At 54.3% G+C, this 27,732-nt stretch overlaps 2 protein-coding genes and 1 non-coding gene across 12 annotated transcripts in view; all 3 read left to right on the plus strand.

The window, feature by feature from the left end:
- Window positions 1-4,479, plus strand: part of KIF1B (kinesin family member 1B) — a 131,417-nt gene extending 126,938 nt beyond the window's left edge. For all 10 annotated transcript variants that reach the window (XM_045570604.1, XM_045570605.1, XM_045570607.1 and 7 more), the window contains one exon: window positions 429-4,479. In XM_045570604.1, coding sequence (XP_045426560.1) covers window positions 429-471 — 43 coding nt within the window. In that variant the 3' untranslated portion in view covers window positions 472-4,479. The remainder of the gene's footprint in view (window positions 1-428) is intronic.
- Window positions 4,480-13,519: 9,040 nt separating this feature from the next.
- Window positions 13,520-27,595, plus strand: PGD (phosphogluconate dehydrogenase). Its single transcript, XM_036461072.2, has 13 exons — window positions 13,520-13,639; window positions 14,277-14,352; window positions 15,573-15,752; window positions 17,798-17,863; window positions 18,455-18,573; window positions 19,815-19,884; window positions 22,014-22,148; window positions 22,910-23,099; window positions 25,361-25,491; window positions 25,673-25,806; window positions 26,605-26,704; window positions 26,798-26,920; window positions 27,116-27,595. The coding sequence occupies exons 1-13, from the start codon at window positions 13,632-13,634 to the stop codon at window positions 27,233-27,235; spliced, it is 1,452 nt and encodes a 483-aa protein (XP_036316965.1). The 5' UTR covers window positions 13,520-13,631; the 3' UTR covers window positions 27,236-27,595.
- LOC118732095 lies at window positions 26,404-26,546 on the plus strand. Its single transcript, XR_004992049.1, has one exon. It is a non-coding gene; the product is annotated as a small nucleolar RNA SNORA79 (small nucleolar RNA).
- Window positions 27,596-27,732: the final 137 nt, after the last annotated feature.

Here is a 27,732-nt window from a genome sequence, read left to right on the forward strand (position 1 = left end):
AAGGGCAGGGGTGTAAGTGCGGTTGTGGGTGCTGACAAGGCCTCAGCTTCTCAGAAGCGATCCCCTGGTGTCCCGAGAAGCTAAGGAGGCGCTGGTCACGTTTGCATTTAACCGATCTGCTTTGACTTTTTCTTCTCAAGGGCTCTGCAGCCAGGTCTGCAGGGCTGAGCAAAGGGAAGATTGGGAGGCCCTTAGCAGTCTGCCAGTCATTATGCAGCACTGTGACCCGCCTCCCAGCCCATGAGAGGCCGTGTTGCAGGGGCCCCTAGCGGGAAGCCCACAGCCCAGCCTGCTTGCTCAGAGAGCCTGCGACCTGGGTCTGCAGCAGTTTGGGAAGAAGTCCAAGGAGGGGCCCGTGGGAGAAGAGGCCTGTGAGGAGAAAGGCCCGATGCGGTTCCCTAACAGGCCTCTCTGTGTGCCACCCACAGGTCAAAGCTCTCCCGCAGAGGCTCAAGCCAGCCGAAGTACTGAGCGCTGCGCCCCTGCCTTCCCAGAGATAAAGGAAGAAGTTACCTCTGTTTCTCTTTGTGATTCTTGACGGTTGCTCTTGTATGTAATCCTGTGGCTTAACTACTTTCCCTCTCGTCCAGCACTTCTCTAGCTCCTGTTCCCCATCTCCATTGCTCTGTACCCTTTTTCTTTTTTCCTGTGCTGAGAATCTTGTTGGTAGCATGTGGCCTAACAAACGGGGGAAAACACATACAACAAAACAAACAAAAACACAGAGCGGGAAATCCAGTGACTCTCAGATTATTTTGGTATATCTCGGCTTCCTTTTGTATGAGAGCTCCCCCTGTGACTACCTGATGTCTGTCCCGCTGTCTTTGGATATCTGTCTTTTTTGAAGACAACATACTACATTTTTCTTTTCTCTGTTTGTGCTCTCACTTTAATTTTTCTTTGGTGGCTTAGAGACAAAGCAAGGAGACATTGGCCTTTTGGGAAGCTGAGAGGGAAAAGCTTGCCTTTTTCCCTCTGTTGCTTTCTTCCCTCACTGGTCCCTGCGTTTCCATTCAGGGAGAAGGCTGTGGTGAGCTCAGCAACGGGGCAGGTATGTTCTCTGAAGCCGGGCTTGCTTAGAACATGGGTATGCAGTTTTCAGTTAGTGGAAGAGAAGAGAGGAGAGGGCCTCTAACCCCCGAGGCAGTGGCTGCTGCTGACTTGTCAGAAGGGAAGAGCGTAGAGTGGGGGTGGGCCATGGGTGGGTGGACGGTCAGTAGGGTTCCTGTGAACTTGCTTCTGGTCTGGGAGGGAGCCTCCTCTCTGTTCTGTTCTTGGCATTGGCGGTGATGGGTTTGGAGTCTGTGATGTCATACACAGATGTCCCACCAGGGGGAGTGCTTCGCTTTCTCATGAGGAACCTGATGGTCTTTGTAATGCTGAGTAAATGACCTTGTGATTGTAGCTCCCGTTTATCAAAGAAATGTAGCTTTCACGTATGAACCTGGAAGTCTCCTCTGAACCAGTGGTTGTTTTCAGTAACCTCTGTCGGACTGGAAAGACTGTCAATGATGCCTGTCCCTATCCTCATAAATAAGCAGGCCTGGCAGACTGCGTGCTGGACCCCAGGATCAAATTCAGCCGCTCCACTGCTAAGAACAAAGCGAAAGGACATCTGGGGGCAGGAAAGACCCGCCTGAGCCAGACCCCAGGGTGACCTCGCCTGGCTTCGCCATCGGGCATGGAGGCGGTGCCAGAGGAGGAAGGAGGAAGCTGATAGGCCCTGACGGGACAGGGCCAGCTCTTCTCAGAGGCCTGCAGGGTTTCAGAGTGACCTGGAGGGAGAAAGGCCCGCTTCCTTGAGCAGCTTCGCCATTGGTCGGCTTGGGTTGTTTATCCCATCCTTCACTCCCTTGCTCAGACTTCTCTGCTTGACCACCCCGTGGGCACTCGGGACAGTCTCTGCTGGTTCCCGCTTTGTGGAGATGTCGGGTCTCAGCCTGGGGGTTGCTCACTCTCAGTGCTGGGAACTGGGTGGCTTTGCCTCAGTGGCCAAGGGCAGGGGTCACGCACTCTGCTGGCAGGCTCAGCCCCTGCTTCCGCCCTCCCCGCTTGGGCTCATCTCACAACAGGGACTATTGCCTTGCCAAGGGGCGGTGGTGAGGCAGGGAGAGGTACTAAGAGAAAGGACAGAACCGCAGGCTGTGACCTCACCTGAAAAGTGGTCAGTAAAACTATCGATTTTTTAAACTTCTCCTTAAAACATAGGTCACTAACACTAATGTTACTAGTTTTTCTAAGCGACATTTTTAATGTAGTTAGAGGTTTCGGCATTATCTAATGGACACAACATGGCCTTCTGGCGTATACCCCGACCTAGGATCTGTCCGTGTGACTGCTTCCTGGGCCGGAATTAAACACAACTTCAGGGAAGTGACATTGGAAGGTTACTGTTAGAATCAAATCATGGATGCTGCTGCCGGGAGGAAGGTTGATGGAAGGCCCACGTCTGTGTGGCAGCAGGTGGGGAGGCTGAGGAATCGTGGGAGACACTGAAATGACGGGTTTCTCCTTCTAACAAACACAACTGGTGGGAAAGTCTCTGCTTTGGAGTGTCGGCTCTCAGAACAGGCGGCACCGGATTGTTCGTCACGTGCCCACGTGAGGGCGCGGCATCTCCTGTGCGCTCCCGTCCGCGGGGCCTCTGGCGTGGCTGACGGTTACAGCAGCCCCTTTTGGCACCCCCCCTTTCTCTGGGGCCCATCTTCAAACGAGTTGGACGTTTCAGGGTTGATGTTCCCTTTCCAGAAGGTTCTCCCCCACTTTGAAGTCCTGAGAGGCTTTCAGACCGGACCTCTTCTGAGGCCTTGGCTGAAGCCTGGGGCCAGGAAAGTTGAGGAATGGACTTGACCTTTTAAGGAAACCACCTTTTGAGGGTTTTTAATTTCTTTTTTTCCAAATCACTCCTTGAAACAAGCAAAAAAAAAAAAAAAGGCAAGAAAGAAAACTCTTACACAAATGAAGGAAGCATGAATGCTAGTTAAAAGTAACCCTCTGGTCCCCGCGTTCCCAATCCTCTCTCCTGCCAAAGCAAAATCCGGCCTCACAGCCCGCACCAAACCAGCCCTCACCAAGCCAGTGCTCCTGTGCCGGCCTGGGGGTCAGCCAGCCCTCAGACCGGCTGTGCGGGGCCAGCCAGCCCCTGCACACACACGGCCAGGACTGGCTCTGGCAGCTGGGCGGGTCCCAAATTCCTGCACACCGTTAACCAATGACCTTCCCAACCAGGAAACCCCTGCTTTATGTATCTCTTTCCCTTCAGCTCTGCAGAACTTACACAGACACTCATAGTTTTGCTGGATATTTTCTAGCTCTTTTAAGAGGAAAAGATAAATCATTGCGAAAGGCCTTTTGGGATCTAAAAGTAAAATGACTTCTCCTGGCACATATATCAAAGCAAAGACTTGGTTGCCTGCTGCTTGTTCTCTAATTATTTAATTAAATTAAATTCTGTAAGGTATTTGTATATTTATACAGCTGTAATTAATTGCACATTGGACTGGAAAAGAAAGGCTGACCTCGCGTGTGGCACGCCCCTCGGTTCCCCTGGGCAGTGTCAGGGCTTGTTGTTGGTTCGTTTGACGGGGGTCCTTCATCTTTCCTTTGGGTCCTTTTTTAAATGTGATTGTTAACCTGCTCCTTAAAGAGAGTTCTAATCCTGCTGCTGCTCTCAGAAGCCGTGCTGACTGTACTCGAAACGGGACTCTGACGCGTGGACTGCAGCGCCCACCCTGGGTGACTCAGCCACGTGCGTGGCCAAACCCTTACTGCGTGCGATAGGAATGCACTGAGTTGTCTGAGAGCTGATCTGCTTTTGTTGTTCAAAAGGCCATTTATGAAATTCCTATTCGAGCCCCATAAAATCTGAAAGCTGCTAAATCATTTAAAGGAAGCAATTAGAGTCGGTACAAATTTCATGTTAAAAACCCACAGCCAGATCGCTGTGCTCAGATGGAAGTCCGAGCTGAGGTTGGTCTCGCCGAACCTGGCTGTCGTGTGTCCTTTCATGTCTCCGAGTTATTTGACGCTGCGTGTTTGGCATCCGTTGGCCTGAGGGCTCCATCGGCCTTCTCACGTGGAAGGCACCGTCTTAGACTTCGTGGCTCCAAAGTGTCTGTCCATTGAGATTTCAATCCTCACGTCACCTTCCTTGTGCATTAAACAAACCCATGAACATAAGTGGCCTTTCTGAACCGGACTTTGCAAACTGATCTCTCCCCAGTGAAGGAGTTGAGCACATCAGCAACAATGTATGTACATTATTAATTTCCGATGTTCATGTTCATGTTTTATTATGTAAATACTATCTGATGTTTGGAGCGTGGGTATACAGAATGTAAATATAGTTCTTGTATTTGTACTAATTCTGGTTCTGTTGCTGTATAGCCTTAGGTGTGCAATGCAGACATTATCTAACTGTGTATGGTAACCTTGCATCACGGAACTATTAGTGATCATAATAAAGGTACACCCAGTGCACCAGAGGGCTCTCGTGTGCGTTCGTTGTTCACGCTCAGGGTGGTGTTTACAGAAACTTCTGACTCCCGAAGACACTGCTCTCCTAGGACAGGAGTCACGATGCTCTGACCTTGGTGTTCCTCTCTGGTCATTCAGAAGAGCGGCCCTCTTGTAACCAGGAAAGCCAGGGAGGTGCCGTTTCTCTGAAAATACCTCCCTCCCAGGTGGCTGATTTAGGTAAATGTGTCTCCCCCCTCCCTCAGCCCGAAGCCTCTCTATACACTGCCAGTGATTCTGTAGTGTTTGTGGTATTGGGGGAGGAAGAGGGCTGAAAACTTCAGCAGGTCACCTTAGTGTACTTACAGTTTCCTCTGTGGGCAGACCACGAGCAGGGGGCCGCTGTCCTAGGAGTTGGGGGAGAAACGAGAAGGGAGGAGCGGCAGCATCCAGGCAAAAGCCGCCATGCGCACAGCACACATCCGCGAGCCACCGGTCCCCGTGCTGCCCGGTGCAGACGTGCCCCCTCCTGTGCCAGCGGGAGGCCGTCCACGACACACGTTGGCAAGTGGTACATGTCACAGAGCAGAATAAAGCTGAGTAAGCGATGAGGGGGTGTGAGGAGGGTCCTTTCAGGTCGTGTGGTCAGGGAAGGCCTTTCTCCGGAGAAGACGTCGCACTGACCAGAGGGAAGGAACAGGTAAGCCATGCACAGTCCCGGCGGAGACGTTTCCAAGCAGAGACACTAAGCCCGTGGGCAGCAGTGCCCGCGGGTTCCTGGTGGCCAGGAGGCCAGCGTGGGGGGAGCGCGGGAGTCCTAGCGGCAGAAGGGCCAGGGCTCGGGTGGCGGAGGGCCCAGGTAGCTCATTTCCTTAGAGCAGTAGGAAGCCAGTGAAGGTTTTGAGAAAAGGAGCCACAAGATCTTACAGTCTCGGGTGGATTAACAATCTGGATGCAGACTGAGAAATGCGGCATCAGGCGATCCCATCGTGCGAACCTCGTAGTGTGCCTTCCACAAGCTCGATGGTGCGGCCCCTGCACACCCAGCTGCGTGGCCGACCACTGTCCTATGTGCCCGTCATTGGCCTGCATGTGCCGTGTATGACTGCATGCATGTTTCTGAAAGACCATGCTGACTGCAGAGTGGAAAACTTCTGGGGGGGTGGGGGGCTGGAGGAGGCTGGGGACAGGTGGGAGAAGGGAAACAAAGTAGGACATGGTTACTCCGACGTTCCACAGAGGATGCAGCGTGGACCCAGTGGGAGCAGGCCGCAGAGGCAGGGAGGAGTGGGCGGAGTCGGGATGCGTTTCATGTCAGAGCGAACAGTGGGCGGAGGGCTGCCTGTGAGCCGGAGAGAAAGACAGGTGACTCGGGGAGTGTGCTGAGCAGAGGGACCATGTGGCGTCTCCCGAGGTGGAGAAGCCGGGGAGGACTCCGAAGGGGTGGGACGGAATTAAGAATTGACTTGGGTCAGGTTCCCTTTGAGATCAACATCTCCAGCCACATTGTAGTCAGAGAGGCAAATGGATATATACTAGGATTCGGGGGGCTGCAGACATTGGGAGTTGTCAGCATGAAGGCAGCAGGTGCGTAGACCCGGCGAGGGAGGGTAGCTGGTGAGGACCAGGGGTTGTGTCTGGGAGCACTGCGACTGGGAGGGGTCAGGGAGAGAGGCCAGTCCAGCGAAGACGAGTGACCCGTGAAGAGAGAATGACACTTGGGCACCAGTTAAGTGTTTGGAGGTGGAGGAAGTGGTACTGCCCAGTGCACCGAGAGTTTAAATAAGAGCATTGACCACAGGTTTGGAGGACTGGGAGGTCTAGGAAGTTGGAGGGAGCCAGTGAATACCACTTTACCCAAATTCAGAGACAAGGCAGGTGGGAAATCAAAATACCACCTTTTTCACTGTTAATGATGTGAGTGGAGTCCTAGCCAGTTGGATAGAGCATTGGCCTGCAGACCCAAGGGTCCTGGGTTCCATTCCGGTCAAGGGCATATACCTGGGTTGCAGGCTCCTCCCTGGACCAGGCCCTGGTCTGGGCTCATGCAGGAAGCAACCAGTTGATGTGTTTCTCTCATGTTGATATTTCTGTATTTCCCTCTCTCTCCCACTCTTTCTAAAAATCAATGGGAAAATATTCTTAAAATCACAAAAATCAATGGGAAAATATTGCTTCTCTTAAAATCAAAAAAATGTGATTGGAGAATTGGCTCATATGTATGGATGAATGGATTTCCTAACACTGGACCTCAGAACTAGAGGGCTTTTCATTTAAACCGAATTGAAGTTCTGTTTCTTCTTTTTAAAAACATATATATATATTTCATTTATATATATATATATATATATTTTTTATTTTTATTTTTTTATTTTTTTATTTTTTTGAGAGGAAGGGAGAAGGATAGAGAGTTAGAAACATAGATGAGAGAGGTACATGCCCTTGACCGGAATTGATCCTGGGACCCTTCATTCTGCAGGCCGATGCTCTATTCACTGAGCCAAACCGGTTAGGGCAGTTCTGTTTCTTTTTAATTGATTTTTAGAGAGAGAGGAAAGGAGAGAGAAAGAGAGCCATCAATTTGTTGTTCCACTTACGTATTCATTCATTGGTTGATTCGCTAGTACCCTGACTGGGGATCGAACCTGCAACCTTGGCATATTGGGAAGATGCTCCAACCAACCTACCTGGCCAGCGCCTAAACTGAATTAGTTTCTAATGAAGCTGTTTGTCCTCTATAGCTAGACCCCATCCAGGGTCACAAAGGTTTGGTCCCTCACTTAGGGTCATTCTGTGTGAGTCACCATGTCCCAAAACTGATGCTGTAGAATGTTAGGAGGTTGAAGGGAACGGAGCCCAGTCCATGCATTGCTTTCCTGTCTGATTTCCTGGCCATGCCACTTCAGCTTGGGCAGAGTTTCCCCACTTTCCCTCAGGAACTCCTCCTTTGTGTCTGCACAATCCGAACTGTTCAGCTTTCCTGAGCACAACACATGCTTACCTGGCTTTGGAATCTATGGTCTCTGGGTTTTTACTAAGTTGCTCTTTCTACCTAGCATGGGAACAAGGCATTGGAGTTCAATCGTAGGATTTACACACCAAGTGAGTGGCGGAGTCGGGATTTTCAAATCTGCCCCAACTAGTATGTTCCACACCCTCTTACGTAAGTCAAACAAAGGCTCCAGCCCTGGGTGTTTGCAGAGGAGGGCTGTTTCTGTGGAATTCCTGCCTCTGCTTTGAGTTGGGACTTGGGGAGCGAAGGCGAGGCCAAAGGTGGTTATTGTGAACAGTCATGTGAGTTGACTTCTTAAGCATCCATCTCAGCCAAACATTTGAGGATTTTCTAAAAACTAAATGTCAGCCTGCAAGGTCAGCTCTCACTCCAGCCAGCCTTGGCTTCCCCGTGTCCATCTCTGGGCGGGGGCGGGGGGCTTGCTCCGTCCCGGCCCTGCTCCCCTGAGCCAGGCCAGGCTGCTGTAGTTTCCCAGCAACCCTGGGAAGCTGTATTTGCTGCCGGTTGTTAGCAAAGAAAGAAGAGACTGTGTGGCGTGTAACATCAGCAAAAAGAGAACAAAAACCCTGGGCTGTTTGATGAGAGACGTACACGTCCGCCGTAAGAGAAGCCTATTAGTAGGAACTCGGGTGTGTCCAGATGTTTAGTCACCTTGACTCAGCATAACTTCTCCCTTGACAAATCTCAGGCGAGAGCAATCAACTCGTTCTGCAACAAATGTGCTGGTCGGCTTCCCTGGTAACCCAGCCCACAGAGGGAGGAAGCCCTGGCCACAGAGTGGAGAGGCGTGGGAGGCCCGGGCCTCTGGAAGGGAGCTATTGTGTCAGGTTGAATCTGTCAGATTTCCACTACGGCTGCTCCTTCTCCGAAGCTGGTCATTGGGAGTTCATTCCAGTTCGCTTTCCACTTAAAGCCAACTAAACATCTAACGTACGCCGGCCCCAGCCTCACGGGGAACACGCCTGAGTATGCATGATCAGGGCCTGCTGACCCGATTGGGAGGTGCTGGGCTGGCCCTGGCAGACCTGGGTTCAAGTTCGGTGCTGCCGCTCACCGGCTGGGAGTGTCGACTTGCCCGAGCTGCGTTTCCTTGTCACCTTAGGTCATGTGAATAGTGACACCTCAGGATGATACAGCAATCTGAAGTTTACAGGCGGTAGCTCTTTTTGATGGGAGGAAGGAGGGAGGCGGAATCCCTGCATCACGGAGCCTGCAGGCTTACCTCTAGACTAGAGAATGGCGGGGCTTGGGTGGTTCCATCCACCTGTCCTTCCTGAACTTTCTCCTGCTCTGTCTGCTTCCGGGCCTCTCACTGGCTAATGGGCTGTGCCGGATCGGCTTGTGGAAGAGGAATCAGTGCCAGAGGAGGCAGCCCCCAGCTCAGAATCTGTGTCTGTGTGGCCCCTGGTCAGTGCCTTCCGAGAAGCCCCAGCCTCTGACCACTCACTCCCAGGTGCACTGACGGCCTCATTGCAGACAAAAGGACGGTGCCAGGGAGGGCGTGCTGGCTACGGCAGTAGGAAGGGGATAGGGAAGGCTCGCTGCAAAAAAGAAGCGTAGCCCTAACCGCTGTGGCTCAGTGGATAGAGCTTTGGCCTGCAGACTGAAGGGTCCCGGGTTCTATTCCAGTCAAGGGCACATGCCCGGGTTATGGGCTCGATTCCCAGTAGGGGGTGTGCAGGAGGCAACCGATCCATGATTCTCATCATTGATGTTTCTATCTCTCCCTCTCTCTTCCTCTCTGAAATCAATAAAAATATATTAAAAAAAAGAAAAAAGAAACCCCCCAGCTTGCTCACCTGGGGTCTCAGTTGGGCCAGCAGCAGACTAGTCAGAAATCTTACAGGGAGACTGGAAACGAGAGAGCACGGGAGGACTCGAGGAGCTCTCCTGGCCGACGGGAAACTACGTGTGCCTGGGATGTTCCAGAAAGCGCAGCCGGAAGACAGCCAGGGAACCAGACATGTGGGGGAGCTGAGAGTGCGGCTGCCAGCGCACACAGACACAGGCGGAGGCAGCTAAGTTAAGGAGACACCAGGCACCTCTCAGGAAGCCAAGCTAAAAACACACATGACAATAAAGTGTCTGAACTGAGTGCCAACATGTGAAGTGGGCGTTCAAGAGGAGAGAAAGGCCAGAAAAATTATTTGAAGAATTAATGGCTAAAAATTTCTAAATGGGTTGCAGGACATTACAGTTCTAACTCTATGAATCCCAATAGGGTAACTACAAAGAGATCCACACCTAGACACAGCCATCAGAAACTGCTGGAAACCAAAGGGAAAGTTTCCAAAACAGCAAGAGAAGAACAATGCATCTCGTATCAAAGAATGACAGTGTAATTGGTTGACTACTCAACAGAAACAGAAAGCCATCACCACTGACAGGAGATACACAAGGTGCTGAAAGAAAAAACTGTCAACCAAGGGGTTTTCTATCCAGCAAAACCATACTTCAGAAACAAGGGCAAGATAAAGGCATTCCCTGATTTACAACAATAACAAAAAACAAACAAACAAACAAACAAACAAAAACATTGAGAGAAATAGTGCTAGCAAACCTGCCTTACAAGAAATACTACAATTCACACCTGGGCAACCTCCATGGACTCAAGCTCCTACTGAAGCGAATGTTCGCAGACATTGTATTGAATGCACGGGGGCGAAGGGGGGGGGGGGGTAGTGTACAATTTTTAATAGGATGTGCTAGTGCCCCCATTTAGGGCACTCTGAAGGGGTGCAGCACAGAAGGTAATGGCCAGGGGGAAGAGGATAAGACATGGGATGATTGTGTTTGGATTAGAAAGACAGCAAAATTCATGGCTACGTCATTGTCAAATAGGAGTATTTTCTACAGCAAACAATCCAATTCATGGGCCGTTTTCCTCACCAGTCTTAGCGGGGATGATAGTAACCACTCAGGCTGGGCAGGAGGCTGCAGAGTCCTCGTCCCCCTCCAGGTTCCACAGGGAAGCCTAGGAGCCATTGGGTTCAATCCTAATTTCCACCACAGTTACGTCTCTCCTTTCTGATTCCTTTCCATGAAAAAGAGAGAAACTAGTCCTGCCAGTGTGGCTCAGCAGTTGAGCATTGACCCATGAACCACAAGGTCAGGGCACATGGCTGGGTTGCAGGCCCCATCCCGAGTGGGGACCGAGCAGGAAGCAGCCGATCCATAATTTTCTCTCATCACTGATATTTCTCTCTCTCCCTCTCCCTATCTCTGAAGTCAATAAAATATACATATATATATATATATATATATATATATATATATATATATATATATATATATTTAAAGACAGAAACTAGTATGTGGGTACTAAGTACCAAGCAAGTTTCTGTTTCCTTGAACCCCAGAGCTACCCTGTGAGGTTTGTCATTCCTGTTTTACAGACCAGGAAACTGAGATTCGATAACTTGCCCCAAACCGCACAGCTAGAAAGACATGAGGCTGGAGCCAGCTGTCAGAGCCACAGCAAAGCCCACTCCCTTCCCTGTCCACCAGGCAGCTTCCGGGAAAGGCATTCTGGATCGTTTGCGAAGCCATCTGATCCGACTCCGATAACCAGCTGCCCTAGCACCGAGGCGGGCTGGACCCCACGTTTTATTGAGAGGGACTTTGGCCAGCACCTAATCCGTCCCGGAGGGCGGTTCTGGTGTCTCAGCCTGTGACTCAGCAAGCCTCGGCCCACAGAGCCGTCTCCTCGGCTCTAACACCGAGCGCTGGCCTAGGTCAGCCGCTCTCACTGGGTGCGGCTCAGCACCCTGCACGCACTTAAAGATGGCTGCGGCCCAAAGGGCTTTTGCTTATGTAAGTTATACCTATCAACAGTTGCTTTGATTTAAAAAAATCAAAACTGATTTTTTAACAGAGAGGAAGGGAAAGGAGTAGAGAGAAACATCAATGAGAGAGGTACAGTGACCTTGACCAGAATTGAACCTAGGACCCTTCATTCTGCAGGTCGATACCCTTTTGAATAAGTTTTCCAAAACAAAGGGAAATTCAGTGAGATCAGTGGCATTTTTGACAATTTTGCAAATCTAATGAATGTCGGCTTCACGGAGCTTACGTAGGCTGGGCTCCCACACCTGCCTCCACATTTAACCTCTTCCCGATCACGGAGTCTCTGGGGAACCCTGTGCACTTGTGAGGGAACGGGAAGGAGAAAGGCAGAGAGGAATGAAAACTGGAAACAACATTGTCCCCTCTTCCCCCTAAAAGGGTCTCAGGGACCTTCAGAGGGGTTCCAGACCATCCTTGGAGAACTGTTTTAAAAGGTGGTACATCGACACCCAAATCAGAACCACCCTAGGGGCCTACTAACACCGGAGGGGCCTGCTAACATGTGCGTCTCCTGGCTTGTCCCAGACCTGAGTTCGCATTGGAGGCATTTCCTGGCACACTGGAGCTAGGGCCTGTTTGGGAGAGTTAGGTTCCTGCCGGCCTGGTTCACCTGAGCCTGGGCACTGGCACCTGTCGTGGCAGAGCTGGGCTTAAGACCAGGAACCAGGGCAGTGATGAAGCTGCCTCCTCCCGCCGGTTTGCCTGGCTGACCTGCTCTTACCTGTTCACCATCTTCTGTTCACTCCTCTCGCCGCTCTGAGAAGCACGCAGGGCAGCCAGGCGCCTTGTATATACCTTTAAAAATAATTTCTGGGTTTGCTCACAGCTCTCCATTTCTGTATCCAGTAAAAATCTTCATTCAAGCAGAATGAAGAAAAGGACCCAAACTAAAGGGACTGCTCCCCCCCGCCTCCCCCCCCAGGAGGAAGTTCTGCCCTCTCATTGGCCCCCTTGGCTGTCCCTTCAGTGAGTCAACCACAGTCCATGATCCCAAATCAGGACATGGGGGAGGGGTTATAAAAAAGAAACGAAGTGTGAGGCGTGGCTGGTACCAAACAGGCAAATGTGGAAGCAACACAAGGGAAAGAACAAGCTTATGTAAAGAATCTCTAGTGAAGAAGATCGAACGTAAAATATTTACAAGGTAGATTGTGGTATCATCGTAAAATCTCAGAATAACATTCCATTATTGTATTAAAAAATATTGTTACTGTGTTTCACCCCCTGACTTCCAACAGGACAAAACTGCTAAGTGGTGACATTTGCTAACGTGTACATGTTAAAACCTGTATTACACAGCAGCCTGTGCGTTGGTGTGATGGAAACAGTAGCAACTGCACGGGTTACTCGGTCAGTCACCACGGGGCCCTTCACCAGCCCTGAACTAACTGTGTGGCTTCTGCAATTAAACATCCGTTGAGCGCTCCTGTGCAAGCACCTGTCAGGCGATAGGAAGAAAAACAAAACCCTAAAAAGTACTGGTGGAGCCAAGCCTCCTTCCCAAGCCTGAAGTTGGGGGCCTTCGGTTCCGGGCTGGGGTCAAGGTGCCTGGCACCGGGGACTAGTGAGAGGGCCTGCGGGACGTGGTCTTCACAATGCCCTGGGCTGGCTGCTCGCCTCCCCTGGCCTCTGGTTCAAGGACCTGGCCCATCACCCCCACCGAGCACGTCCCCGCAGGCTCTGCGCACCTGCAAAAGGGGCTGCGGGCAGGACCAGCCTTTCCTGGCACCCATGTCACTGGCTCAAAAGCCCAGTGAGTGAGACCTCGGTCCCTGCCCGGAGGTGAGCGATAGGAAGCATAAGCGATGGGAGGAAGGAGCGATGGACATCCGGGCAACAGGCGTCCAAGTGCCTGGGACACTGGAAAGCGCGGCCCAACCTGACCCACCATCCTGCACGCAGGCTCTGCTGTTGTCTACCGCGGGCGGCTCCGCGCAGCCCCTCCACCTGCCCTGTCCCCGCACCCTCACCCCGGCCCGCGCCCAGCCCCCCACACCGCCTTCCGCCCCCCGCCTGCGGACACACCCAGCCCTCTGCCCGGCGGGGCGCACCCGGGGCGCCATCGATGCGCTCGGCGCTCTCCGGAGTCTGCCCGGGAGTGGGCGTGGCCGCCGCCTCAGGTGGTGTAACAGGCGCCTGCGAGGGCCAATGGCGTGTCTGTATAGCCCCGCCCCTTCCTTCCGATTGGCCAGTTCCGGAAGCCGCGCCCTGGCCTCGGGAGGCAGCCTCGGGATGCAGCCCCTGCGGAGCTCACTCGGTCGCCGGAGCCGCACGTCCCTGTGCTCTCCCCGCCTCTCCGCCGCGGGCCCGCGCCGCCATGGCTCAGTGAGTGGCGGGCCCGGGGGCCGGGGAGCGGGCCGGGAGCCGCTCGGCGGGCGGAGCCGCCCCGACGTCGCCTCGGCACCGGGGGTCGCCTGAGGCCGCCTCGTGGCGCCCGGAGCCCAGGCCGCCGGGGTCCCAGCCCTCCGGTGTGGGCCCCGAACTCCCGGGCCCGCCCCGCAGCTGCCTTTCCCTCGGACCCGGCGCTCCGCTCCTGGGCATGGCGCGGGCGCGGGAGGGTCCGCGATGCTGGAAGAGGGGGCGGAGGGCGGCAGGCATGGCCGAGGGGCCCGGGGCCCGGGGCCCGGCCGGAGGGGAGCGAGGGGGCTGGCGGCCCGCGGCTCTGCTCGCGGGGCTCTTCCCTCTGGGAGGCGGGGCCCTGGGCGGCCCTTACAGACTGACTGGGGCTCACGTGCTGGCACCCTCCTCCGTGCCCCGTTGGGCGATCTCCGCGGACCCGAGGCCCCTCGCTGAGCCGGGGTGGGCGTGGTGGCCTGGCTTCCTGGCCCATTGCGCGCCCGGGTTCTAAAGTGCAAAAGGGAGTTCCTTGGGGGACAGCGGAGCTGAGATCTCGGGGTCCCGGAGTCGGAGTGGGTTGAGTGGAGCTGACACATTTTTCTCGTTCCTTCCCCTGGCCTTTCAGAGCGGACATTGCACTGATCGGACTGGCCGTCATGGGCCAGAACCTCATTCTGAACATGAACGACCACGGCTTTGTGGTAAGCCACCAGGGACGCTCTCTCCTGTGGGTTCTGGGTGTGCATTAGCCTGAGCCCTGGGGACCTGCCGATGGCAAAGGCCCCCTGGCAGCCGGTGCCTGTCTCTCCTTCTGTCCGCTCTGTGGCTGCGGAGGCACCGCTTTACACGGGGGTGTGGGAGGGCCAGTTCCCCTAGTCCCTGAGGAAGAACCGTCCTGCGCAATGATTCCGTCAGTTCTGGAAGGTTTGCAACCCGGGTAATCCTGCCAGTGTCTCAGGGAGGAGAAACCTGCTGGCTGTGTAGAGCTCTAACTTTGGCACCTAAGGAGGTCGGGATAGTGAAAAGTTCAGGTGCAAATATTAAACGGACTTAATCACAAGGATTATCAGTGACCAAAGCTGTCAGTCTGGAACCAGCTGGTTCTTAGATTTGCATTCTAACCAGCTAGACCAGTGGTGGGCAAACTCAATAGTCAACAGAGCCAAATATCAACAGTACAATGATTGAAATTTCTTTTGAGAGCCAATTTTTAAAAATATATATATTTTGTTGATTTTTTACAGAGAGGAAGGGAGAGCAATAGAGAGCTAGAAATGTCGATGAGAGAGAAACATCGACCAGCTGCCTCTTGTACACCCCCCACCGGGGATGTGCCCACAACCAATGTACATGCCCTTGACCGGAATCGAACCTGGGACCCTTCAGTCCACAGACCGACGCTCTACCACTGAGCCAAACCGGTTTCGGCAAGAGAGCCCAATTTTTTAAACTTACGCTTCTTCTAACACCACTTCTTCAAAATAGCCTCACTCAGGCTGTTGGTATTTTGTGGAAGAGCCACACTCAAGGGGCCAAAGAGCTGCATATGGCTCAAGAGCCACAGTTTGCCGACCACGGAGCTAGACTCTAGCCTGAGATGCCATGAGTGGTTGACTTTTACTTGTACAGGGTGTGGCAAAAGTAGGTTTACAGCTGTGAGTGCACCACACTCTTGTGTTATTATTTTGTTAATTACTGTATTACTTTCCATAGGGAGAACTATAAACCTACTTCTGCCACACCCGTATTCAGGTCTCTGCCATTCCATCCACTGAGATGAACTTGGGCAAGGAAAAGCAAAGGCGGGGTCTCAGCTTCCCAGAACCTCGGGCTGAATAGAGATCTCGGGGTCACTTGGTCCCCGCTCTGAACGCAGGCCTTGCCCGCCCTCGGTCTCCTCATCAGCTTTTTGTGCCCCCAGGTGTGTGCGTTTAACAGGACGGTCTCCAAGGTGGATGACTTCCTGGCCAAAGAGGCGAAGGGAACCAAGGTGATCGGCGCGCACTCCCTGGAGGAGATGGTGTCCAAACTGAAGAAGCCGCGGCGGGTCCTGATGCTGGTGAAGGCCGGCCTGGCGGTGGACGACTTCATTGAGAAACTGGTGAGGCCGGCCTCTCCCTCTTTCCTTTAGCGGCTTCACGTTTTACTTAAGAGATCCCCACCCCCGTTCAGGTTCTGACTATGAGCTGCTCAGTTCTGACAAATGATTGCTTAAACGTCTCCGTGTTGGTTAGCTTGATTGGCACTAAGAATGTAAAATTCTGAGGACGAGAGACGGATAAAGCCCATGGACAAGAGAAGCCATGCATGCAGCCATGTGCCACTTCACGACGGGGCACGTTCTGAGAAATGCGTCGTTAGGCAGTCTCATCCTTGTGCAAACATGACAGTGCGCTTTCACAAACCGAGCTGGGCAGTCCACCACACGGCAGTGCTGTGAGCCGGCCTCGTGCTCCGAGCTCCAGGCCTGGGGTTAAGTCAAGCACAAGAGACCAGGCTGCCATCGGAGACAGGAGGGACTGAGGCTGCTGGTGTAACAGCATACTCTTTTTTTTACAGCAAACATTTTTAATAAGTAGAAAGAGTAAACTATAAAAATAATGATAGTGTGGTACAATAAGTATACACACCAGTAACATAGTCGCTCATTATCATTATCAAATATGTACTGTACCCATAATTGCATGTGCTGTACTTTTATACGGCCGCAGCCCACATCTGTTTACAGCAGCTTCAGCACAAACACGTGAGTAACGAGTTGTGTATGATGTCAGGACGGCTTCGACATCACCAGGCGTTTTCCACTCCGTCATCATCTTATGGGACCACCGTAATGTATGTGGAGTGGAAGCAGTCTGTCTGACCGAAGTGGCAGTGTGCAGTGCGGGCTGTGGTGATGGCGCTGGGTTCTGTCTTTGATATTCAAAAACACTTAGTTTTGATTGTGTATTATGAATGTTTAGTGCTATTCACCAAGAAGCCCTAGTGTCCACATTTAGAACTAGATTTTATGTTTCTCCGTGTTTCTAAGTTGTTGTATTAAGATTTAATGTAAGTGACAGGAGACCCCCTGGGGTCCTAGGAACTGCACCTTGGTTCTTATTTTTGTACAAACAGTTGGTTAGCTCTAGGAAGTGTATCCTTTTTGGAGAAAAACAGGTTGCATCTGCCTGATGGCCGTGCTAGGCAGGTGGGTGCTGCCTCTTGCTGAGGCCCCAGGGGCGGGAGGCAGGCCTCAGCTCTGGCTCTGGTCCCTGGGCATCTGCCGAGGAGGTGGGTGTCAGATACGCCTGGTACCTTAATCTGATGCCTCATGGGGGCTTTCCTCCACCCGCCCCCAGGGCTGGGAAGTGGGCATACCTGTGGCTGGTCATCACCGTCTGTGTCATGCTGGCTGGCTGTTCCCCCCGAAGGACTGACGGCCGCTGCCTCCCTGGAGCCGGTGGCAGAGGAGCTGACGGGGCACCAGCAGCTCTTGCTCGAAGCCCTGTCTCTGAGCTGTTTGTGGGATCCCCCAGGGCTCCTTCCTTCAGCCCCCCTCTGGGAAAAGAGCACCTTGTACTAAGGGGGGTTTTCCTCCCACAATAAACGGAGACAGCCTCACTGCCAGTGCCCTGCCAGAGCCTGCTTTTCCCTCAAAACTCCCGGATGAAGGGAAACTGGTGGAAGAATTTATTCAGATACTGAAAACCAGTTCTGCAGTTACAGCCCTGAGGAAGCCAAGGGAATTCTGGCAGGTTTGCTTGCCCTCTGCTTCTTTTTTTCTTCTCTCTTTTAATATATTTTTATTGATTTCAGAGAGGAAGGGAGAGGGAGAGTTAGAAACATCAGTGATGAGAGAGAATCATCAATCTGCTGTCTCCTGCTCGCCCCCTACTGGGGATTGAGGCCACAACCTGGGCATGTGCCCTTGACCTGAATCCAACCGGGGACCCTTCAGTCCACAGGCTCTATCCACTGAGCCAAATCGGCTAGGCTAGCCCTCAGCTTTTACCAGGCTCTAGCCAGAGGAGCGTTATTGAGAGTAAATAGTCATACTTTCAGGCGGGAATTGGGGTAAGTCCTGGCGGGTTTGAGTTGGCTAAGGTGCCCTGCTGCTTTTGTCTTCCTGTCTGTGGTTCCCCTAACGCTGGTGCCTGGTTACAGGTCCCGCTGTTGGACCCTGGTGACATCATCATCGACGGGGGGAACTCCGAATACAGGGACACCACGGTAAGTACCCTCAGTGCAGCCTCCCAGGCCCGGGGCCTTCTGGGAAAGGTGCCAGCACTGCCCCCGAGGGCAGCTGTCCTCCGGGTGCCGGCTCTGTGCGTCGTCAGCCTGTTTCTGCTCAGACGTGCTTGGTGGCAGAGGCTCTCCTCGGCCACACGTGTCACTCGATGCTGCTGCTTAGATGCAGCCGGTCAGGGTTCACAGTTAGCGTCCCCCTCCCCATCCTGCACGTGACCGCCATCATGGAGCGAGGGCGAGGACCAGCGCTGATGCCGTGCAGGCGCAGTCCGCCCAGCCCTGGTCCTGCTTGCCCTAAACCAGTGCTTGACTGGTCTGATCCTGTCAGGATTTCCCAGGACCATGAACGTGTGTCGGGCTTGGTTCCCCCTTTGGGGAGAGGGTAGCTGTCCCCTTCCATGGGTTTTCTTTTGATTCCCAAACGGAGTGGGTCGCCTTTCTCTGACGACCAGGTGATGCTCGGATCGGGGCGTCATTTCACGTCAGATGCTGGGTCTCCTTACCTGTCACCCTCCTCTCCCTCTTCGGGAGAATCTCGCTCTAAGGAAGCGTAAGAAGTTGTTTTTCATCTAGAGGCGATGCCAACAGCTCAAGGCCAAGGGGATCCTGTTTGTGGGGAGCGGCGTCAGTGGCGGAGAGGACGGCGCCCGGCACGGCCCCTCGCTCATGCCCGGAGGGAACAAAGACGCCTGGTGAGTGCCCAGCCGCCGGCCGCGTTCCATACAGGGGGCTGGACGTGGGGCCTGCGGAGCCCTGGCCCCTCTGGGGACCGCGCTCGGCGCTGGGAGATGCTGCCAATTCCTCGTGTACACATTCTGTTGCTTTGACAAAACATGTGTGCACATTCCTCCTTTGCCCTTTTCTCCCCGTTATTCCCGCTAAGACTGACCGTGAGGTTCTAAGTAGGCTTAAAGGGCCAGAGGCTTTAAGGAAGCCGCTAGGTGGAATTCCTGTGCACTGTATGGATTTAGGGTCTGATCTGCCTCCTTAACTGATGGACGCTCCTAAAATAACTTGATTTAATAATAGCGAGGGATGGAAAAATCTGCCGGGCCTCTCTTGTCCCCGGGAATGGAGTGGGAGTGTTTTCTCTGACTCGGAAAAAACAGGTTTTACGCTGTTCACTGAGCTGGGTAGGAGAGGTAGGGGCGGCCACGAAGGGGGGATCTCGGGACGGAAGAGAAGGGAGATTAAGACATGGGGTGGGGGCGGTGTGAAGCGGTGCGGTAACCAATTCTACGTGCCTTAGACCGGAATGTGCCTTCGTTTGTGTCCAGAGACCCCAGAGCTGTGCCAGGCACTAAGGGGAAGGCTTTCCGGGGACGATGGTCTGTAAGTTCCTCTCGGCTCAGGAACTCGCAGGTTCTCTGTGTGAGATCTAGACGCGGAGGCTTCCTGCTTCTCAGAAGCTTGAACGCCCTTCTCTGGGCTCAGCGGCCATCGGGGTGCAGACAGGACAGCACGCAGGGCACGTGACAGCAGAGGCCCCGGCGCAGGCCCACCTCACGCTGGCGGGGCAGAGAGGGCGCTTTCACCTCCAACGGGGAGCCATCAGTGAGGCCCACGCCTCTCACCCCGGGTGTTAATGTCCTCGCCTGTCCCTTTGTGTCTTTGCCAAACCCTTTGCCGGCCGCTGGTGAGCGGAACGGACTGGTGACGTGGGAGGCGTGAGGAGCCCCGCCTTTCCTGGACGAAGGGTGACAGGCTCCTGGGAACACCGCGGGGTCCCTGTGCCCCCTGACCCTCACAGGGTCTCCGGGCAGCCCCTGTGGCCGCAGCCTCCGGCCGGTTTACCTGGAGCGCTGGGCACTCGGTTCCTTTCTCGGGGGCTCCCACCGCCCGGTAGAGAGAGAGAGGGTGGGGATGGCGCACCTCGAGTGTTTAATGTGGGCCTCAGCCCCTCCCCAGCAGCTGACCCGCTCTCTCTCCACAGGCCCCACATCAAGACCATCTTCCAGGGCATCGCCGCCAAAGTGGGAACCGGAGAGCCCTGCTGTGACTGGGCAAGTGCGGGTCCCTCCACGCCGCCGGGCCTGGGCACCGGGGTCCCAGCGGCTGGCTTTGCGGGGAAGCCCGGTCCTGAGCCGCTGGCACAGCTGATGCCTGAAGGCATGTCTGCTGCACGTGACCTTGTATCTCACGGGCCATTCATAACCTGAGGTCATAATACAAGCAGCCCTCCCCGAGTCACCCAGAGACGGTTCCTTAGAAAGGGCAGGAAGAAAGGGGTGAAGTAGATTTCTTAGCCGTGTTTCGTCATGGCTGAGGAAAGGTGTCAAAATCAGAGCGAGGCGGGCTCGCCCTGTGGGTGTTCTGCATTGTGCAGCAGCCGGCCTTCCACCCCAAGGGTGCAGCGCTGGGCGCCCCCCTCCCCTCCGGCTGTGCTCTGTGTCCCTTCCTGCGTGTCATCCATGTGGATGAGGAAACAGGAGGCCTGAGACCCCAGCGAGAGAAACATCATCAATCGGCTGCCTCCTGCTCTCCCCACTGGGATCGAGCCCTCAACCTGGGCATGTGCCTTGATCAGGAATCGAACCGGTGACCACTTGGCTCCTAGGTCGACATGCAACCACTGAGCCCGCTGGCCCTGCATAGGTTATTGTATGTGCCTGAAGGTAGAGGCGGAACGAGGTCTGAGGCCGGTGAGGAAGGAGGGAAATCTGACCCCTGGGCCGGCCGTGCCGGTGACCTCAGCCAAGCACGGAACTGGTCCTCACAGACTAGCCAGTGCTCATTGGACGTAACCACGTTCTGAGTAGGAGCGGGAGAGCCAGGGCTGCGATTTGGAGTGTTGACTCGTTTTCTCCTTAGTGCGAAGGATTGGGAAGGAGCTTTCGTTCCTTGGCCACAGAGCGAGTGCTCACAATACAAGTGCAGTGACAGTAACTGCATTGGACACAGAAGATCAGGAACAAAAAGCAGCAGTTGCCCTCACGGATCTTCATTCCGTGGCTCAGCCTCAGGGTGTTGGCGGCGGGTGTGCACACCGGGCAGGGACTCCCCTTCACTTTTGAAGTTACAGGAAGGATGGGGTGAAGCAAGGTGTTATCAGCCATGTTGCTTCACGGCCACAAAGTGTCCAAATGAGAGGGGGAGGCCAGCAGTGGAACCAGACAGCGGAAGTCCTCCAAGCGGAGGCTGCTCGGTCACCCAGGCGCCTGGTCCCGGGGCAGGCCGCCTGGCGTGGCAATGGGTGCGTGCGGCGGCAGAGTAAGCCGTTCAGTGTTTGACCCTGACCCTCCCTCTGTCTGGTTCCTTGCCCACTAAGTAGTTCTGGTGATGGGGCTTCCCAGTAGCTTGTCTGCAGGGACAGAGTGTGGATGGGGCTGTCACTGGTGACCACGGGGACCATAGTTGAAGTTCTCATCGTAAATCCAGAGACTGGGTTGTGATGTTACACCTCTTCCCAGCTTTGTTATAAAACCTGTCTTGTCAGCTGTGAGACCCCGGCAGGAGCACACGCCTGTGCTTACAGGCCGAGGGCCAGACCTGGGATCTATGGTTGTTTTTATCTCTCAGCCGTTAGAAACAGCTACAGTGCATGCACGTGTTTTTTTAAAAGTACGTGATTCCATGGCCAAGTTGTAGCCTCCAGCTGTTAGGAGAGTGGTCACCTCAGGGGAAGGAGGACTGGGGGCCGGGGGTTGCTTTTCATAACGTTGAGAAAGAACAGAAAGGCAGGCTAAAGAGCTCGAGGTGCTTTCAGTGAATTTTGGGATTTTGAAAACTCTTTAGAGGAATGAATTTGGAGTCAGTCTACATTAGCATTGGACTGGATTGAAGCTTGCATTGAGTGGTTATATACTGATTCTTATTTTAAACTAGAGGCCCCGTGCACAAGATGCACACACTGTGGGGGAGGGGTCCCTCAGTCCGGCCTGCACCCTCACAGTCTGGGAGCCCTCAGGGGGTGTCCGACTGACAGCGGTGCTCCCCCTGGTGGTCAGTGTGTATCATAGCGGCCAGTCATTCCGCTGTTCGGTCTCTTTGCATATTAGCCTTTTATGATGTAGGCTGCCATAAATATTTGCTCCCACTTGTTCTCTGTGAGGGGAGGGAGGCTTGTGAAGAGCTGGATGTTGGCTTTTCTGGTCTGTCCTCTGTCTCTGACGGCCGGTGCTTGGCCCCGCAGGTGGGAGAGGAGGGAGCTGGCCACTTTGTGAAGATGGTGCACAACGGGATCGAGTACGGGGACATGCAGCTGATCTGCGAGGCCTACCACCTGATGAAGGACGTCCTGGGCATGGAGCACAGCGAGATGGCAGAGGTGCGTGCGCCGCTCCGCCGGCAGCCAGCGTGCTTGTGCTCCTCGCCGGTCCTGGCGGCCTGGCTGGACTGATTGAAGGGCAGCCCTGGGTTAAGGGCTATAAAACAAGGTGTTCTCCCTGAGCCGGAGCTCTGCTGTTTCATGCCCGTTTCCCTGCTCCTCCCGCTGTCCCAGGTGGGAGGTACATCTAATTTTTAAATTTGTGTCGCCCTCACAGACTTGGCCTTACTATTCTTTCCAAAACAATGTAACTTAGTTTCCATAGAAACAGTGCTCTTCTTTTCATGCTCATATTTAATTGGCTTACATATTAGAGTGTTCCTTCAGGATATGTGCTGAGTTCTCTCTGTACGCCAGGCGCTGTGCTGAGTGCTGGGGTGTGACAGTGAGAGAACCACATGGGTCCTGCCCTCTGCAGCTGGCAGGCAGGCAGCATGGTTAGCCTCGGACCGGTAGACTAGCTCCGAGCGTGTGATAAGGAGAGGCAGGCCTAGGCGCAGCCAGGGAAGGCTTCTGAGGAGGTGACAGTACAGACACCTGAGCGAGAGGAGGGAGCACTCGCTCCGAGGGGAGGACCAGGTGAGCAGAATGTGGCATCACAGGTCAGCTCCCGCCTCAGTGGGAGCGCAGGCGTGGGGCCGCACCAGCCATGCAGGAGCCTGTGAGCAGGTGGAGGGCCTCGGCCAGTACTGCCCTGGGGAAAGCATGACCTGCCAGGGAGCCTCCCGTCTGATCTTCTCTTCTCTCACGTCTTGCTCCAGGCGTTTGAGAAGTGGAATAAGACAGAGCTGGACTCGTTCCTGATTGAAATCACAGCCGACATCCTCAAGTTCCGAGACAGCGACGGCACCCACCTGCTGCCCAAGATCCGGGACAGCGCGGGGCAGAAGGGCACGGGGAAGTGGACCGCCATCTCGGCGCTGGAGTACGGCGTGCCCGTCACCCTCATCGGTACGTGCGCCTTCGCCCGGCCCCTGGTCTCACCTGGTAACGCGATGGCCCTGGGGGCCTCGGTGCCAGCATGCCGGCATGTCGGCGTGTGAATGAAGGCCAGTCTGGATGGGGCGATCAGGATGGCTTCTGAGGAGGGACGGGCGCAGACACCTGGTGGACCGGCTGTCTTTCCCTCCCTGCTCACCGCCTTCCTCTTGATTCCCCGGCTTTTCCCACTTGGTTACCACGCACCGTGTGGTGGTTAGACCCTCGGTTAAGGAGGAATGCAGGTTGCTCGGCTCCGCTCCGCACTGAAGGAAGAGGAGCCCTAACCGGTTTGGCCAGTGGGTAGAGCGTCGGCCCATGGACTGAAGGTCCCGGGGTTTGATTCTGGTCAAGGGCATGCACCTTGGTTGCGAGCTTGGTCCCCCGTAGGGGGTGTGCAGGAGGCAGCTGAATGTTTCTAACTCTGTCCCTCTCCCTTCCTCTGTAAAAACAATAAAATGTATTAAAAAAGGGAAGAGGAAGTTGGCTGCTTTTAGCTCCTCTGAGTGACACCAGAGGCGGGAACACTCAGAGGGCAGTAGCTGGGAGCCGTTTAGTGATGGCTGACTCAAACGTATGAGTGTTAGGTCTCAGAAGGAACCCTCCTCGCTGTAGGGACTGCACCTCCTGCAGTTGAAGGCAGGCTGGGGCCCATCCCTGAGGGGGCGCCGGTCCTCCGCCAGCCCTGGGCTCCCTGAGGGGTGTCGCCACACTCGCCTCCTTGTGCCAGTTCTTACAAAGCTTCCTTCCGCCCACAAGTGCCAGCTCATCGTGGCACTGCAGGGCAGCTGCGCGGACACCTTCCTCTCAGTGTGCATAAGTTGTCCGTTGAGCAAGTTGTTTTTTAGAAGGGCTGATGTTGGAAGCTTTTCAATGTCTTAATACTGAAATGCTATTTTGAAACGTTTCTCAGGCCAATGAAGTAGCATTGTGAAACGTTGGTGGTTACCATGGATACACCGAACTATAGGCACACCTCCTTTTACTGCGCTTCAGATGTTGTGTTTTTTTATTTTTATTTTAAATATATTTTATTGATTTTGTACAGAGAGGAAGGGAGAGAGATAGAGAGTTAGAAACATCAATGAGAGAGAGTCATCGATCAGCTGCCTCTTGCACACCCCCTACTGGGGATATGCCCGCAACCAAGATACATGCCCTTGACCGGAATCGAACCCAGGACCTTTCAGTCCCCAAGCCGATGCTCTATCCATTGAGCCAAACCGGTTTCGGCAGATGTTGTGTGTTTTTAATCCTCATCTGAGAATATGCTCATTGATCTTAGAGAGAAAGGAAGGGAGAGAGAGAAACATCCATTGGTTGCTTGCTATATGCGCCCTAACCACAACTCAAATATATGCCCTGACCGAGAATCGAACCTGCAACCTTTGGTGCACGGGACAACACTGCAAACAACCGCAGCACTGGCCCGGGCAGAGGTTGCATTTTCACAAATGGACGGCAGACCCTCCCCAGCAAAAAGATCCCGCCGCACTTGATTGCAGTGCTCGCCGCGTTGCGGCCGTCTGGGGTCTCTGAGGTCTGCCTGTGTAGGAATTAGAAAACGGAGTTTTTTAAAGGGTGAGTCTGAGAATTACTTCTTAAAGTCGTAGTTGTTTCAAACTGATGTTAGTTAGTACTTCAAAATAGAGTCTTTGGTGAGCATTTAAAAATTAAAGTCCTTGCCCGGACCGGCGTGGCTCAGTGGCAGAGCATTGACTATGAACCAGGAGGTCACAGTTCGATTCCTGGTCAGGATACAGGCCTGAGTTGTGGGCTCCGTCCCCAGTGTGGGGCGTGCAGGAGGCAGCCAATCAATGATTCTCTCTCATCACTGATATTTCTCTCTCTCCCCCTCCCTCTCTCTGAAATCAATAAGAATATATATAAGTCCAATATATATAAGTAAAATTGAAATTTTACTCATGGACCAATTCTCAGTAATTTTGAATAATAATGGTTTTACCTCTTTTTTCCTCCTGAAAGCACCCCTTTGAATTCCATGTTGGTCTTGGTGGTTGAAAACTGTATTTATGTTGGAAGATCCAGTTGGAGGTTTTGAAGAAATGGACTGTTGGGAGCTTTTAGTAAGAGTTCTTTCTGATCCAGCTGATACGTTGTGGCCTCAGGTTGAGGCTTCCGGCTCGTTACAGTTGAAACTCTTGCTCCCCCTCTGGGTCCTGTGTCCGCGGGTGGGGCGGGCGTGGTCAGACCCTGTGCCCTCCCCCCCGCAGGAGAAGCAGTCTTTGCCCGGTGCCTGTCCTCCCTGAAGGACGAGCGGGTTCAGGCCAGCAAAAAGCTGAAGGGCCCTCAGAAGACCCAGTTCAGCGGGGATAAGGAGTCGTTCCTGGAGGACATTCGGAAGGTGGGCCTGTCCCTGGCAGTGGCTGTTTGTCCCTCGGGAGGCGGGTGTGGGAGAGGAGACTCAGTGAGGCCACGGGGTGGGGGTGGGCTCAGTCCAGCTGGTCCTGGGACCTGCGCTGCTCTGGGGAAGGCCAGCAGGTGGCTGCTTTGCTAATCGCAACTCTGACCTCCGTGTCCTCTAGGCCCTCTATGCCTCCAAGATCATCTCTTACGCTCAAGGCTTCATGCTGCTGAGACAGGCGGCCACCGAATTCGGCTGGACCCTCAACTACGGCGGCATCGCCCTGATGTGGAGGGGCGGCTGCATCATCCGCAGGTCCGTGGGGGCGGGACACGGCTGCCGGCGGAGAAGGGAGGTCTGGCTGTGATCGGCGTCCGTGAAACCGGCACTTTGTCCCCTCGGGGGCACTGGCCACAGACCAGTGTAGATGGTCACGTCACTTTTTCCTGGACGGCAGTTCTAACTAGGTTGTCCACACGATGCCTTTTCTTATATATGTTATATGTTTTTATTGATTTCAGAGAGGAAGGGAGAGGGAGAGAGAGAGAAACATCGATGATGAGAGAGAATCATTGATTGGCTGCCTCCTGCAGGCCCCCTACTGGGAATCGAGCCCACAACTTAGGCATTTGCCCTTGACAGGAATCAAACCGTGACCTCCTGGTTCATAGGTTGATGCTCAACCGCTGAGCCACACCAGCCGGGCTACACTACGTTTTTTAAAATAGTTCTGTGAGCACCGTCCTGCCCTCTGGCCTTCCTCCTGGGACTTTGCTCTGTTTTCATGGAGCTGACAGCTAGTTCTCCGGCTGAGAAATGTCCCTTTGCACCCCTCCAGGGTGTGTGTCCGCCCCCAGCTTCCCTCCCCACTCTCTGCTGGGCACTCGGTCTGTGCGGTTCAGACTCAGACCTCGATGACCGTTCCTCCTCCTGCCTGCAGGCCTGGCACTGGGATTTCAGGTCATCGGAAATTAAAAGTGATTTTCTTCACTCAGAGAATATCAGGATAATGGGATTATCTGTTTGTTCTCTGAACTTTGCGGAATCAAACACTTAAGGGGAAAAAGAAGAAGGAAAAAAAGATTCATTGACTTCACCTCTCGATTATTTCAGCGTGTTCCTGGGAAAGATAAAAGAGGCGTTTGACCGGCACCCGGGACTCCAGAACCTGCTGCTGGACGACTTCTTCCAGTCAGCCGTGGAGCGCTGCCAGGTGGGCCGCGGGCGGGGGCTCGGGCGTTCCGTTCGGGGCCTTTGCTCTGGGCGTCAGTGACCTGTCCGTGGGCGCTGGGTCTCTCCCGTGCAGGACTCCTGGCGGCGGGCCATCAGCACCGGGGTCCAGGCTGGCATCCCCTTGCCCTGCTTCACCACCGCGCTCTCCTTCTACGACGGCTACAGACACGACACGCTGCCGGCCAACCTGATCCAGGTGAGGCTGGGGGAGGGCAGCACACGGCCGGGCCTGTGAGCCGGAGCCTGCGTGTCAGGGCCTGCGGGCCGGGCCTGGGGGTTGGGACCTGCGGGTTGGGGCCTGTGTGTCGGAGCCCGCGGGCTGGGGTTGCGGGCCGGGAACTGATGTCCGGGGCTGCGTGTGGTCCTAAACAGCCTCGCTTCTCGTTCCCAGGCTCAGCGGGATTACTTTGGGGCCCACACCTACGAACTCCGAGCCAGCCCGGGGAAGTTTATCCACACCAACTGGACCGGCCATGGCGGCAGCGTGTCCTCATCTTCGTACAACGCCTAACCAGTCCCTTGCCACCCGACTCCCCAGTCAGGCACATTCCATTCGCCTCAACACTGCTTCCGCTCCGATCTTCTAATAAAGTGTCGTACGAGGCTCCTGAAAGGGAACCACCCGCTCCCGGTGGGTAGTTCTGTGGGAACAGCCGCGCCCCTGCTCCTGCCCCTGCCCTCTGGGCTGACGGGTTGCCACGTGCTTGGCCGGAGGAGCCAGCCCCTTGATGCCGTCACTGTCCACGTGGTCCACACGAGGCCCGACTGTGCCCTGCCAGGTCACAGAAGGGAAGAGGCCTGTGGGGTCTGCTGGGACCTTTGTATCATGCAGCTGAGCTCCCTTCCCCCCTTAATAAAGCTCTTCTTTCTCTAACTCTGTGCTGTCCACACCGCACCACATACAGAAAGGTCTGGGGCCGCTGCCTGATGTTTGAATCCAGTTTGTTTTCTTCTAACTTTGTCTCCTCTTTGATTTGTTTTTTTGTTGTTGTTTGTTTTTGTTTTAAA

The sequence above is a fragment of the Pipistrellus kuhlii genome, unplaced genomic scaffold, assembly GCF_014108245.1.
Source record: "Pipistrellus kuhlii isolate mPipKuh1 unplaced genomic scaffold, mPipKuh1.p scaffold_m20_p_34, whole genome shotgun sequence".
In the NCBI taxonomy this organism is placed as follows: domain Eukaryota; kingdom Metazoa; phylum Chordata; class Mammalia; order Chiroptera; family Vespertilionidae; genus Pipistrellus; species Pipistrellus kuhlii.